The 13,344-nt window shown below is 41.7% G+C and overlaps 1 protein-coding gene across 5 annotated transcripts in view; it reads right to left on the bottom strand.

The window, feature by feature from the left end:
* Positions 1 to 13,344, bottom strand: part of tox (thymocyte selection-associated high mobility group box) — a 265,357-nt gene that overhangs the window by 34,886 nt on the left and 217,127 nt on the right. For all 5 annotated transcript variants that reach the window (XM_080194908.1, XM_080194907.1, XM_080194906.1 and 2 more), the window contains one exon: positions 10,743 to 10,973. In XM_080194908.1, coding sequence (XP_080051034.1) covers positions 10,743 to 10,973 — 231 coding nt within the window. The remainder of the gene's footprint in view (positions 1 to 10,742; positions 10,974 to 13,344) is intronic.

The following is a 13,344-nucleotide window of genomic DNA, read 5'->3' as shown; positions in this document are numbered from 1 at the left end:
CTGGCGTTCCTTTTTAAAGTATACAAGATCACTTCTGACCACAATTCTTTTTTTCTCCATTTTACTATTAATTTTCCTTCTGGGGTTTCATTTAACCTAAATAAGCTTAAGTGGCTGCCTGTCTCCATGGAGCAGGCAGCTGATCCGATTCCCAGCTTGTCCCTGGCACTTTCCCTAGCAGTGTGAATACATTGAAGAGCCTTCCTGCGTGACTCCCCTCTATTTTACCAGCTCCCATGCCCATCATCACGTACTGGGACAATTTAGCCCATTGCTGTGACTTCAAATGCAACATCACTTTCTTTCCTAAAGGTAGAATGAAATAGTCAATGACGGATTGTCTGGAGTTAATTGCTGGCAAGAGAAGGGAAATGTTTTTGAAACAAAATGGTTCATCATTATTACAATACCTTGTTTTTGTGGATGAGCTTCTATTTCGATGATTTATCCCACTCAGATACACAAGCTCAAACGTTCCAAAATCGCTCGTGTGTACATGTAAATCGCAGGAAAAACAACACGTACGATGCAAGGTTTGTGAAATATTTTGCCGCAATCCGACATTCAATCACAAGTAAAATGTGTCAGGAGAAATGAAAGAAAGGAAGCTATGATCCCTTATCTATCTGCTGTCTGAGCACCAATGAGCAGTAAATGATTTGATTGACTTGACTGGACATAATATTAATGGAATTACTGACAGCTCAGAGAAGAAGACATTGGTTTCTGGACTCAAAGGATTTGTCAGCTGCCTCAGAAGTATGATTCCGGCTCTTCACATTCTTGCTGCTCCTAATTCAGCAGGACAGGCTCATAATTAAAGCAAATTAACTATTTACACTTGCCACTACTACCAGGGGAAGGACAGCATCAGCAGGAAAGACCGAGTGGGAAATTAAATTCTTCCCATTTCCATCAGCTCAGCCCTCATATTAGCAGTAACGTTGAAGCGTCAAACACAGAATAAATACCGTGGGTGAAGTAATTAGGTGTTGCTATTGAGTTAAACTGCCTGAGTTAAGGTTACTGCATATAAATTATGCAGCTGAAAGCAAGCATATGTTGTCATGTTCAACAGTTGCTAATGTTACCTGATCATTAATTTGTGGATCAGTAAATTAATCCATGGCAGTTAGCAACTTCAGCAGCTGGCTTTACATTTTAAGAAACAAACAAAACAGAAATCACTGCTCATTACAAAGGGAAGCCCTGCTATTATTATCTCCAACTGGCAGCAGGAGTTTCTTTGAGCAAAAGCCTCATTTTGACCATGTTTATAAACAGCAGTTGAAAAATTAGCTATGTAACAGGAATTATGAGGAAAATACCAGCAGCACTGATGTGTGGGCTGCACACAAAAGGGAGGGAAGGAGCAACTACAATTGTATGTTATGTGCACATGGGAAAAGATGCAAGGAGAGAAGAAGCGGAAATGAAGGAGAAGTGGAAATGGAGAGGAGAAGTAGGTGATGGGAGAGAGGGGGTGAAGTTGGCGGAGGAGAGGAGATGGCAGAGGAGGAGGATGAGGTGGAGCAGGAGTTGGAGGTGATGGATAGAGAAATATATGTATGAGATGTCAATGTTTCTATTTGATCCAAAGATCTCATGATCACACACTATATTATTCAAAATAGTGATGGAATGTCAGTCTGCTGTCATCTTTGCAATTGGATTGTTTCTGAACAGTTTTGATGATACATTCTCATATGAAGGCTCCTGTCTAAAGACTCTACTTCTGTACTTCTATAGAAGCAGCACTATTTCTCAATCTGTGCAAGATTACCATTAGATCAGCAACAGTTGATCCAGTGTAATTGGGGTAATCAACTGTTACATCTGCTAAATTTAGAGTCATAGAGGTTTACAATATGGAAACAAGCCCTTCAGCCCAACTTGTCCACACAACCCTTTATTTAACCCCTAAGCTAGTCTCAATTGCCTGCATTTGGCCCATAACCCTCTAGACCTATCTCACCCATGTAACTGTCTAAATGCTTTTTAAAAGACAAAATTGTACCCACCTCTACTACAACCTCTGGCAGCTTGTTCCAGGCACTCACCACTCTCTGCGTGAAAAAAAATGCCCCTCTGCACCCTTTCGTATCTCTCCCCTCTCATCTTAAACCTCAGCCCTCTAATTTTAGACACTCCTACCTTTGGGAAACGATATTGACTATCTAGCTGATCTATGCCCCTCATTATTTTATCAACCTCTGTAAGGTCACCTCTGGAGCCTCCTCCAGCAAGATTCCATGCTAGGTACCAAGACCCTACAATTTCTGCCCACAGAGCACTTATAATGCATGTAAATAAAAAGGAAAGATTTGCATCTTTATGACATTTTTCACAACCGCTCGACATCTCCAAGATCGTTACACTAATTAAATACTTTTTGAAATGTAATCACTGTTGTGAAGTAGGAAGCTTGGTGGGGGGGCAGGGGGGCTGGAGAATTCCCTCCTTGCTAACCAACGTGTGCTTAACAAACTCCCCCAAATAGTGATGTGATAATGAGCATGTAATCTGTTTTCATGACGTGGATTGAGGGACAAAAGAGCCCCAGTTTATCCAGTCTCTCCTTATAATCAAACAATGGGGCTTTTCTCTTTACAGCGGAAAAGGATGAGAGGCGACTTAATAGAGGTTTATAAGATGATGAGGGGGATTGATAGAGTTGATGTGCAGAGACTATTTCCTCAGGTGGATGTAGCTGTTACTAGGGGCATAACTATAAGGTTCATGGTGGGAGATATAGGAGGGCTGTCTGGGGTAGATTCTTCACTCAAAGAATGGTTGGAGTGTGGAATAGACTGCCTGCTGGGATAGTGGAGTCAGACACTTTAGGAACTTTCAAGCGGTTATCGGATAGGCACATGGAGCACACCAGAATTATAGGGAGTGGGATAGCTTGATCTTAGGATTGGACATAGCTTGGCACAACATTGAGGGCCGAAGGGCCTGTACTGTGTTGTAATGTTCTATGTTCTAATCAAGTCCCAGTAGCATCCTAGTAAATATTTTCTGCCCTCTTTCTAGTTTAATAATATCCTTTCTATAATAGGGAGACCAGAACTGTATACAGTATTCCAAATGTGGCCTTGCCAATGTCTAGTACAACTTCAACAAGATGTCCCAACTCCTGTATTCAAAGTTCTGACCAATGAAACCAAGCATGCTGAATGTCTGCTTCATCAATCTGTCCAGCTGTGACTCCACTTTCAAGGAGCTATGAACCTGTACCGCCATATCTCTTTGCTCTATAACTCTCTCCAAACGCCCTACTACTTACAGAGTAACAAGTTTTCTGGCTAAAACCAAACCTTACTGTCTTAAAAATTGGTTCAATACTTTTCAGTGCCTTACCTGTGCCAGGTCCACAGACATGTACATTTTGCTGCACACCAAACTACTGTTGGTAACTGCAATAGCATTACAAAGCTTTATTGTGGTGAGATTAACAAAAAAGCGTAATATAAAAATGCATATTGGAATTTTATTCCTATTGATGGGTCTTCATGATGTATAATGCATCAGTTATTTTGTGATTGTTTACTGTCTAACTTTGTGGAGTAAAGCTTATACGGCATAAATTGTGAAATTGCGCTACTGCTATGAAGCTTCATGAGACACAAGTGCACACTTGGGGCAACAGTGTTGGAGCCCTAACTCCGACACTGCTCACCTCCAGCAAGATTCCATGCTAGGTACCAAGATCTACAATTTTTGCCCACGGAGTGCTTGTAATGCATGTAAATAAAAAGGAAAGGTTCGTGTCTTTATGACATTTTCCACAACCACTCGACATCTCCAAGATCTTTACACTAATTAAATACTTTTTGAAGTGTAATCACTGTTGTGAAATAGGAAGCTTGTGGGGGGGATTCACCAGCCTTCACAACGGCAGGATTCTGTGGTCCCACTGGCAGCATACCCTCTCCCACGGTGGCGATGGCATGGGGTGGCATCAATGGGAAATCCCATTGACAGCGATGGGACCAGGGAATTTGGCCAGCAGTGAACAGCATGCCACCTCCCATGCCAGGAAACACGTGGCTAGGAGGCTGGAGAATTCCCTCCGTGGTAACCAACGTGTGCATAGCAAGCTCCCCCCAATAGTGATGTGATAACGAGCATGTTTTTGTGACATGGATTGAGGGAGAAATATTGGTCAAGACAAAAGGGATGACTCTCTTGCTCTTGTCACTGCACCCTCCACCCACCCCGCCACATCACCAAGATATAGCAGGTATGTGTTGTCTCACCAGGGCTATCTGAGTTGCCCAAATGTTAGATCCCAACGAAGGCTTAGAGTGTGGATACGCTGATGGGATTTTCCAGACCCCATATGATTCTGTGCCTCCTCACAGCCCCAGCACGACCTGAGCATGAGCGCACAGGGCCAGAGAATAGCCCCCACAATGTAATTACTCCAGGTCCTAACACATACACGTGTTAAAAAAAATTCCAAAATTGAGATAAAAAGTTCACAGCAGTTTGTGCTTCAGCTAATATGCCATCAGCTATATTGTAAACTTGTCACAGCTGTCAGGCTGGCAGTGTGGGAGTAAAGTTTGCCACACGGTCTGTTCCAGGAACTGAGCCAACCTAAAAACTCCCTGAGGAACAATAATATCACTAACAATGTAATAACAGAAGAAACCAGAAACAAGAAACGACTGTTCATCCTATCCAGCTCATCTGTTATTGAAATTCAAATTGAGACACATCCAAACCATTTTCATTGTTGTGCTGAATGTCTTTTTTCATTGCTTTCCTTAGTTAAAAAAACTTGCATTTTTATAGCTTCAGCAGATCCCAAAATGTGTCTCAGTCAAAGTGAACTATGGTCACTGTCGTAGTATAGCTTAACACAACCAATTTGCACACAGCACAGTTCCAATAAAAGCATTGAAATAAATGACCAGCTAATTTGCATAGTTTTAGCTAAGGCATAAAAGTTGGCAATCTTTTCTGCTCCTCTTCAAGTAAAGTCTTGGGATATTTTATGTTCACTTTGGCCTGATAGGGTTGACCTTGGTTTAGTGGCTTAGGGCTGGGTTTTCAACTGAGAATCAGCTGCCCGGATAATTTCCAGGTCCCAGCTCCACATCAGTTAAGCATCAGTTAAGTGTCAGTGACAGAATGTGATTTTCTGATGCAAAGGGCCTATTTGGTGATGCCGAGGTTTTCCAATATCTCTCCTGAGACATTGAGGGAGGAAGTTGTCATGAGGCAAAACATTCTTTTCCAGGGGTCCAGCAGTTGAAACCCTTCTTCTGAAACCACAAGGTTCTAGGTGGAGATGACCATGGAGGTCAGCAGTGGAGGCCTGACATAGAGGTTCCAGTGCCATAAGAGGTTAAAATCTGGAAAGATGAATGGCGAACAGCACCATGGTACTCTGGATATAGCAGCTTGCAGACAAGCCAAACAGACTCAGTGCCCAAAGATTTCCCCAACATTATCCGAGAAAGTGGCCAGTTGTATCAGTGAACAGGAGCATCAGCTCATGGCAATGTGACGCTGCATTGTTAACGGAGGTTAGGCTACACTTACAATATTGTCTTCCCATCTTTCAGGAAAAGAGAGGTCATAACAGCTGCAAAATGGCTTTAACAAGTGGTGATATGGCTGACCTTCACAACCTGTCACTAATGGAGGAGATGATAGTGTGAGGGGGCCGTTGGGTCTGGCTAAAGGCAACAGCGAGATGGGAGACTGAAGAGCAGGATCATTTGATAGGTAAAAGGTATGGAGGAAAGTCCTGCCCAGTGCATGCTCTAGTTATCTGAACACAGTTAACTATAAAGCTGGTTGTGACATGCTGGTTAGATGCATTGGCCATGCTAAATTCTTCCTCAGTGTACATAAGAACATAAGAACATAAGAAACAGGAGCAGGAGTAGGCCATCTAGCCCTTCGAGCCTGCCCCGCCATTCAATAAGATCATGGCTGATCTGCCGTGGCTCAGTTCCACATTCCCGCCCTCTCCCCATAACCCTTAATCCCCTCTCTTATCAAAAACCCATCAACCTGCGTCTTAAAAACATTTAGCGAGGTAGCCTCCACCACTTCAACGGGCAGAGAATTCCAGAGATTCACCACCCTTTGAGTGAAGAAGTTCTTCCTCAACTCCTTTCTAAACCTCCCCCCCTTTATCTTGAGGCTGTGCCCCCGAGTCCGACTGTCCTTTCTGAGTGGGAAGAGTCTCTCCACCTCTATCCTATCCATCCCATTCATCATCTTATACGTCTCAATGAGATCTCCCCTCATTCTTCTAAACTCTAACGAGTACAAGCCTAATTTATTCAGCTTCTCCTCATAGCTCAACCCCCTCAACTCCGGCATCAGCCTAGTAAACCTCCTCTGCACTCCCTCCAAGGCCAAAATATCCTTGCGTAAGTACAGCGCCCAAAACTGCACACAGTACTCCAGCTGCGGCCTCACCAATGCCCTATACAGCCGCAGCAAGACCTCCCTACTTTTATATTCAATCCCCCTCGCTATGAAGGCCAGCATCTCATTCGCCTTCCTGACCACCTGCTGCACCTGCAAGCTGGGTTTTTGCAACTCATGCACAAGGACCCCGAGGTCCCTCTGCACCGTCGCCTGCTGCAGATTTTCTCCACGTAAGTAATAATCCTTCCTACCATAATTCCTACCGAAGTGGACCACCTCGCACTTGCCAACATTAAATTCCATTTGCCAGTTCCTGGCCCATTCGCCCAGCCTATCTAGATCCTTCTGCAGACTCTCCACACCCTCCGTGCAATTTGCCGTTCCACCAATCTTGGTGTCATCAGCAAATTTCGACCCGAACAGGTGCCAGAGTGTGGCAACTAGGAGCTGTTCACAGTAATTTCATTGCAGTGTTAGCTTAAGCCTACTTGTGACACTGATAAATTAAAACTAAAAATATTGATCCACTGCTGACTAGCCTGGGTCTTATCACTGCACCATGGCATATATCTCTACACAAACCACCAGCACAGACACACGATTGTTTGGCCTCAATCATGATTCAAACAGAAAGTAGCACACCACAGGATAGGAGAGTGAGGCAGAGTCAGCTGTGGCTGGTCCTCCCCAGAGGACAGGCACAGCTACGCTTCACTGGGTGGAGATGCTGGGTCTTGATTCTCACAAACAAAAAAGGTCTTTCGGGAACGTCAGGGGCAGATGAGTTTCAAAGTGTCGCGGATCATTGGAAAATGATGGCAGAGTCCATGCAACACATGTGCACTGATATGGCTCAGGGATCTGAGCATGTGACCTCCATTATTGAGGGAGTGGCCACCCCCACGCTGAGTGAGTGCAGGATCCATAAAATGGATCTTATCAAAGTCACAAGCGATATCCTATGTGGCTGTGACAAAGGTAAACAGCTTCAAGTGGTTAAAAAGGGATAGGCTATCTTTTATGTTATTTGTTTTTGTAAGAGTCCACTCTGCCTGTCCGAGCGAGTAGCAAAAATTTGGGCCTATGCATTTAAAACCCAAGCCTAATTTACAGGGAAAAATGCTATCACTGTACTAAGTCTAGTACATCATGATTAATGATATACACACTTGTTATCTGCATAAACAGATTAAATTACAGCTGTAATTTACATGTAATGAGGTCCCACAAGCAGTAAATAAATTGAATCCCCAATTGAACTACTTTTTTTATCAGGTTGGTCAATAGAGCAAAGTTAGCCTGGTCACCTGGAAACTTATCTGATTTTCTGATAGTACATTTGCATCTTTGCAGGACCTCTGACAACCCACAACGAATTCAACCTGTATTGAACCATTAGCCTGGGTTGTATGCTCCAATCCTGGTATCTGCTTTGAATCAACCAGCTAAATCAGGGATCATTTATGATATTACAATGGCCCCTGCCGGTCATGTTTTCAGAGGGGGCATTTTCCCACCCACCCCCTGAGCTTAACCCCACAATATAGGCAAGCAGTGAAACTGGCAGACGATCCACCATATGTAAATAAATAATTAGGGTTAACTGAGCTTGTTAGCAATCCACTTGACTCAGATAATACTCTGTCCACACCTCCACACCATAAGACAGTTGGCGCGGGCAGTCAGGTGGGAGTGAGCAAGTTTTAAAAGGGTGGGAAATGAAGTAGGTGGGAGGGTATATTATCTTCGGGGTACGGTAGCAGCCCCCTCAGACAGTACACCCCTTCAAACAGTACACTCACTTCTTTCCTACCTGCCTGATCTCCAAAGCACTTCCTCTCCCCAAGCCGCCCATATCCTCCCAGCTCAATACCCCAGTCTTACTTACTCTGGGACCCTCTGGGGCTTCTTCGAACTGGTTGCAGTCCTTCCAGTGCCCACTACTAAACTCCTGGCTCTGCCGGGAGTGATGGTGCTGCCGGCAATCCCTAGGGAGCACATTTCTCCTCAGTGAGGGGTGGATGTTTCCACTGTGAGCCAATTTAGCTTGCAGCATACTACGGCTTGCAAAAAGAAGTGACCCAACTTTAACTCTCGTGATCAATTCGACCACTCACCGACCCTCAATAAAATGCAGCCCTATGACATAACTGAAAAATTATTTTGTGTCCTGGCACCAAGTCTACACCCCTCCATTCCCCATTGAATCTTACAAAAATTCAAAATAAAGTCAATAGTGGCAGCTTTTCCTCCCTTTCATTGCCTGGGCTTGGGAGAATCCAGGGTAACTAGAAGAGTCAGCTTAGTCAGGAAGATGCTTTGCTGCTTTTCAGTTTCTGTTGTTACTCACAGGATTTTATGCTGAGAGTGAGCGTGACCTCCTCTCCCTCTGAGGAGCCCTTATAAAATGGAACTCAGTGAGACTTGGGGAAACCCCCACAAACTGGTGACATACCTGATACAAATGAAGCTAGTTGTAGTCGTAGACATGGAGGCAAACCATCTCAGCCCCAGAATATCCTTGTAAGAGATCCTGAAGCAGTTTCCTAAGCCCAACTAAAAGCTGTTTCATTAATGACCTTGCTCCTATAATAAGGTCAGAAGTAGAGTCATTCATTGATGACTGTGGAGTGTTTTGTTCCATGCGCAACTGATTAGATAATGATCAGATATTTTGTGCCATAACCAGCAACACCTGGACAACTTGCAGGCTTGTGCTGATATGTGGCAATTACCATCTTCAGTAGCAGGGAGTCTAAGTCCCTCCTCATCACGTTCAATGGCATTACTATTGCTGAATCCTCCAACATCAACATCTTAGCAATCGACACTGACCAGAAACTTAACTGAAGCAGCATGTAAATACAAAGGTTAGAAGTCCAGGTCAGAGGCTGGGCATTCTGCAGCAAGTGACTTCCCTTCTGATTCATCTGAAAACCAACTACAAGGCATAGGTCAGGATATGATGAAATACTCTCCACTTGCCTGGGTGAATGCAGCTCCAGTAACATTCAAGAAGCTCAACACCACCTGAGACAAAGCAGCACACTTGATTGGCACCACATTCACCACTCTAAATATTCACTCCCTACACTACTGGCAGGCTGTAGCTACAGAATGTCCCACCTGCAGGAGGCACCACAGCAACTCGCCAAGGCTTATTAACAACACCTTCCAAACCTGTAATTTCTACCACCTAAAAGAACAATGGAAAGAGGCACATGGAAATACTCCATCTGCAAGCTTAAGTCACTCATCACCCTGACTCAGAAGATATCACCCTTCCTTCATTGCATTGGGCAATATCCTGGCACCCCTAACTTAATGGGACTTTGTGAGTACCTGGATCACAAGGACTGCAGTGTTTCAAGAAGGTGGCTCACCATCACTTTCTCAAGGGCAATTCAGGGTTGGTGATAAATTTTGGTTTTGCCAGTGGTGCAACTGTGAATAAGCTAAATGGAAAGTGACTGACATCCCATTTGTCTTTTTGTCTTTCTAACTATGAGGGTATAATATACAATGCAAATGAATGGGATACATCGTAAGAATGTTGTACTGTAGCATTGAAATGCATTCCGGGTACATGTTGTTTCTATAGCATGGGATGGAGATTATATTTTGAAGACCTTAAGGGAGTGGAATTGATCATGCAGTCGGTTGCTCCGTAATTTTCAAATTATTCCAAAAATATAAAGCTCTTCTTTAGTTTATTTATTAGTGTCACACGTAGACTTACATTAACACTGCAATGAAGTTACTGTGAAAATTCCCGAGTTGCCACACTCTGGTGACTGTTCCGATACACTGAGGGAGAATTTAGTATGGCCAATGCACCCTAACCATCACTTCTTTTGGACCGTGGGAGGAAACTGGAGCACCAGAGGAAACCCACAGAGAGAACGTGCAGACTCCACACAGACAGTGACCTGAGCTGGGAATCAAACCTGGGTCCCTGGCGCTATGAGACAGCAGTGCTAACCACTTTGTCACCGTGCCACCCGGTGGTCCTATTGCTCTGTGGCAGAAGCACATGTGTTGCTGCAGTAAAATGTTCAAACCCGCCCCCCCAAACACTTCTCAAGATGAGATCTCTATTTGGATTCAGTATCCTGCTACAAGCACTTAAATGACATTCAACAAGAGACAATCGGTCAGTATTGACACCATGATACAGACAGGGCTCCTGCCTCACTGAACTTACATTGACCTTCCACCCAGGAGAAGAATCTGTATTTGCCCAATACACAGAAATATCATGAATTATTTAGAGTGTTTTCATATTGCACTGATCTGAACTGCATATTAATCAACATGGCTCAATACTGTGTCCTTGTTCTTACCTGTTTTTGTTCTTCACCTAAACCATCCCACATTGAGGCAACAATCTTTGAAACTTCACCAAAAGTGGCATTTGGATTTTGACCTTTGATAGCTGCTTGAGTATCACGAAAAAATAGGGCGTAGGCAGACACAGGTTTCTGTGGCTCATTTGGATCCTTCTTTTTCTTCTTTTTTGGAGTTTTGGGTTTCTTTCCTACATCTACAGCTGTCCGTTTCTCACCACCGTTCATCTGTGATATGCAAGAACCAGAGGTGTTGATTTAATAATGATCACATTTATATTTTAAGCTGCTACAATCTTTCCCAATAACGAAAAGTACTTCATTCACTATACAAATATCTAGTGACCTAATTAGTGGTGATTTTGCAATGGTTCTTGATGTATTGCAATGTTATATTTTCATTTAACATACCGTTACATGTTATCATTAAAATTATTGTTAAAAAACCATGAATTTAAACAGCAAAGCAAGTTGGAAAATTAGAAATGCAGTACAGAGTACTAAATCAACAAGAATCAAATATTTATAATCTGGTAATGTATTTGGAATTATGCCTTTTTTTGCTGTGTATGTATGCTTCTGTGTGTTTTATGTCATTTTGTACAAATACTAACCACTCAAACATAGATAATACAAGGTAAAAGAATCTGGAAATTACTACTGGTAATTTACTAGTGATGATTGTGGAAACAGTTAATAAATGCCAATCCAATCATTTTAGCATTGCAGTTAAAATAGTGGAAAGAAACATATGATGCAAGTACATTAAGCATTCATGTGGTAACATTGGTAACAGTCATTTCTCGCTATTTGATTTGCAGTAATGTTTTGCAAACCTTGACTAAATAAGCAGAACAGTACAATAAACCTACTGTGACCTAAATAAAAGTTTTCAGCTAAATAGATTTATCACATTGGCCAATTAAACTATATTATACAATATTTTCATTGCAAGGTGTAAAAATGAATACAGTCAATGCATCCTGAAATATATATTCATTTATAGTGTTTGAAACTCTCTCTTCCCAGCAATCCAGCTGAATAGTGACCCAAACTGTTAAACAATATTCTCAATTTGCATTTATATGATGGAAAGAATAGATTGGAATTTTATAGGAAATTATTTAAACAAAATATGTGGAACAATTTTCTTTTGGCAAAATTTCAGTATTGTTTACAATCACAACACTGCTGCAATTCTACAGTACAAAGCACACTGGAAGATATATGTTGAAAATTAACTGGTTAAATTTTATTCTAATACTGCTGCACTACTTCATTCGCTCTGGCCATTGACCATAACTTTCACAAAATTGTCAACTGAACTGGGAAGTTACATGAGAAAACCATTTTTCCCATCTTGTCCGGACTTTCTGTTCAAATATTCCACTCTGTAATATGTATAGTTATTCATCTGATGCCTCCTACAACTTTTTCAAACCTAAAATTTAAAATCATTACAAATATTACAACGCAAAGTTACAAAACTCGAGCTACTCAATAGCAAATAAACACCAAAGCTGTTCATATAGTCTATGTCTGATAGTAAGGCAGAATAGAAGGATGTAATATCTCTCTCCGGTAACAGACATTTTTGGAATATTTTAATGAAATATCTACTGAAATATTTATTTGCAACTTTCAGGGCAGCAACTAATTCCCAAAGGTTCTGAAAGTGAATATATCAATTTTAAAATCCATCCATTTTAAGATCCATCCAAGTGAAAGGACAATGAGAATTTATCATCCATAAAATAACATAAGACATTAGAGAATTTATGATGAACTGGACTTTCTTTCTTGAATATTTTCATTCCCTTCTCTTCATTTGAAGACATTGGAGATGAATGTCCTTGAGGCGTTTCCTGTTCAACCATTGCAATTTTGGTGAAATATTCAGTGGAAAACCAATTTCTACACCTAAATGGAGTTTATGACAAATTATCACCAAAGTTACGGTGGCAGAATAGGAGCAATTGCAAGGAAATTCTCTCCCATTGATTGCTAATTGGATGTGGTACCACAGAATGCAGTCATCTTCTGTCTCTCACTGTGAATCGTCACTATGAGCACTAAAAGACTATCAAAGCACTGGAGACATCAGAGTTGAGCTGGTACAGTTTTTACCACTTGTCAGCACACATGAAGATGTTTGATACTGTCTGGGAGCAGGAACTTTAGCTATTTAAAAAACTAGTACTCCATAACCTAGAAATGCCCATTCCAAGCAAAGATTAGCTAACTGTACAAATTTGGAGTGCTCCTAGTCTGTACTTGAACTACTCAATGAAGAAACTTGCCAAACCACCAGGGAAAATGAACTTTTTATTTATGATCTTAATGCCATTTTCTTTCAATGAACATTCACTCTAAAGGGAGTCATATTACAGCCAGATTCCTGCAGAGAATGATTACATTGTGTAAGTGAAATCACACCAAATAAACTTACTTTGAAATGTAAAACTTTTATGTTAACGTTTCTCTTTTAATAATCTATTTTCTTTTTTGGATAGTTCCAATCATCTTATGTTAGAAGTAATAAATTTATGGAAAAATAAGCAAGGGTTAAATAAGTGGAAAAATAAGTATGAGAATTAAA

This window comes from Carcharhinus amblyrhynchos, chromosome 8 (genome assembly GCF_965287045.1).
Source record: "Carcharhinus amblyrhynchos chromosome 8, sCarAmb.v2.hapA, whole genome shotgun sequence".
Lineage (NCBI taxonomy): Eukaryota > Metazoa > Chordata > Chondrichthyes > Carcharhiniformes > Carcharhinidae > Carcharhinus > Carcharhinus amblyrhynchos.
The sequence above is the reverse complement of the archived record's forward strand: the minus strand, read 5'-3'. Positions and strand labels throughout refer to the sequence as shown.